Genomic DNA, 2,283 nt, shown 5'->3' with positions numbered 1-2,283 from the left:
CACCTCAGGTCATGATTACAGCGCGAGTATGTCTCATTTCAGGTCATGATTACAGCACGATTATGTCTCATTTCAGGTCATGATTACAGCACGATTATGTCTCATCTCAGGTCATCATTACAGCGCAAGTATGTCTCATCTCAGGTCATCATTACAGCACAAGTATGTCTCATCTCAGGTCATCATTACAGCACAAGCATGTCTCACCTCAGGTCATCATTACAGCACAAGAATGTCTCACCTCAGGTCATCATTACAGCACAAGTATGTCTCATCTCAGGTCATCATTACAGCACGATTATGTCTCACCTCAGGTCATAATTACAGCACGAGTATGTCTCACCTCAGGTCATAATTTCAACACGAGCATGTCTCACCTCAGGTCATAATTACAGCACGAGTATGTCTCACCTCAGGTCATAATTACAGCACGAGTATGTCTCACCTCAGGTCATTATTACAGCACGAGTATGTCTCACCTCAGGTCATCATTACAGCACGATTATGTCTCATCTCAGGTCATCATTACAGCACGAGTATGTCTCACCTCAGGTCATGATTACAGTATGAGTATGTCTCACCTCAGGTCATCATTACAGCACGAGTATGTATTACCTCAGGTCATCATTTCAGCACGAGTATGTCTCATCTGAATTCATCATTACAGCATGAGTATGTCTTACCTCAGGTCATGATTACAGCACGAGTATGTCTCATCTCAGGTTATCATTACAGCACGAGTATGTCTCATCTCAGGTTATCATTACAGCACGAGTAGGTCTCACCTCAGGTCATCATTACAGCACGATTATGTCTCACCTCAGGTCATAATTTCAACACGAGTATGTCTCACCTCAAGTCATAATTACAGCACGATTATGTCTCACCTCAGGTCACTGCTCTTACACACCCAAATACGTGCATACTGGCATTTTGTTCAAACAACTTTAAACACTATTGGCATATATACAAGTTTCTACCTGTTTGTGTGTTTCCAGTTCCGGAGACTACGTTGCACTGTAGGCCAAACTCTCCGAAAGTGCCAGCCTCTCCAGACAGACTGAATAAGTACAGCTGCATAGTGTTGTCTCTCCATTCTTAAAGTTTCCAGTTGTTGGCGTACACCCTCACTAGAAACATGCATACGTTCTTCAGCTTACTCATTATATATGTTATATCATGTGATATATAGCATTCTTTTCAGTGATTAATGCATTACAGAAGTTACACAATGTATCAATTTAACATTAAAACTTCACCGAGTCATAAAACTTGCAGTAAAATAGCTTCGAAGCTTTACAGAAATGTCATTAAGTTGTAAAACTTACATCAATATCATTGTATTTGACGTTGAACAGAAACAACAATGTATTATAAAAGTTTAACATCTTTCGAAAACAACTTTACATTAAAAGCTTACTAAATCACTAATATCTAAAAATTCACAAAAAATTATAGAAAATTAGATCAATACAAAACAATATTATAATTTTTAAAAGTACTGAATTTCTTGGCACATACATGAATACCATGGTTATATATAATAATAATTATAATGAAGTAGAAAAATTATCAACTTCCCCTTAATATCTTAGAAATGAAGAATAGTGCTTTGATACCACAATGATTTGTATTTGATGATACATTAAGTAGGTGTGATAAACTTTCTTGAACTTTGATAACTTCATTAAACTTTAAACATCTTATTCAGGGGCTTCAAAAACAACCATTATTTCAAGATAATAAACAAACCTGAGGAAAATATGTCGTTTTCCTAATGCCCAAGATGTGGATGCTGATGTTGTCTGTTTCACCTTTTCAATAGCTTGCATGAAACATTCAAGAACCAACTGTTGAAAAATATGTTATTAAATGTTTATCATTTCAATATATTAACATCATGATTGCCATATGGCTCACTAAAATAATAGTTATCACACAAAATAACATTGTTGTAATTTGGGTAGCCAATGTCTGTAACTACAACAAAACTTACAATGTATGATAACATCATTGTGTGTCATAAGTGTGTCAAATGACAATTATAACAGTAATAGTTATAATGTATAATACCATAACTGTTCTATTATCATACGACTCAGTTCAATCACAATTGAACCCACCTACACCCACATCACAATGATTACCACATATCATCTATCACAATAATACAATTTTTTTCACATGCTTCCCTACTGACAGCAACATCAACATACACACAGCAATAATAATAATAATAATAATGTTACGTCTCTGGTCGTTTGTTAATTTCCGGTATAAATT

The 2,283-nt window shown here is 35.5% G+C and overlaps 1 protein-coding gene across 1 annotated transcript in view; it reads right to left on the bottom strand.

Annotated features, from left to right (window-relative positions):
• Positions 1–2,283, bottom strand: part of LOC106468703 (myosin-51-like) — a 99,503-nt gene that overhangs the window by 22,503 nt on the left and 74,717 nt on the right. Inside the window, exons 17-18 of the mRNA XM_022397064.1 lie at positions 1,753–1,850; positions 981–1,130 (exon numbers count right to left, since the gene is read on the bottom strand). Of these exons, the coding sequence (XP_022252772.1) occupies positions 981–1,130; positions 1,753–1,850 (248 nt within the window). The remainder of the gene's footprint in view (positions 1–980; positions 1,131–1,752; positions 1,851–2,283) is intronic.

Source organism: Limulus polyphemus, unplaced genomic scaffold (assembly GCF_000517525.1).
Source record: "Limulus polyphemus unplaced genomic scaffold, Limulus_polyphemus-2.1.2 Scaffold3122, whole genome shotgun sequence".
Classification (NCBI taxonomy): Eukaryota; Metazoa; Arthropoda; class Merostomata; order Xiphosura; family Limulidae; genus Limulus; species Limulus polyphemus.
Note: the sequence above shows the minus strand (reverse complement) of the source record. Positions and strands in the feature narration are given on the sequence as shown.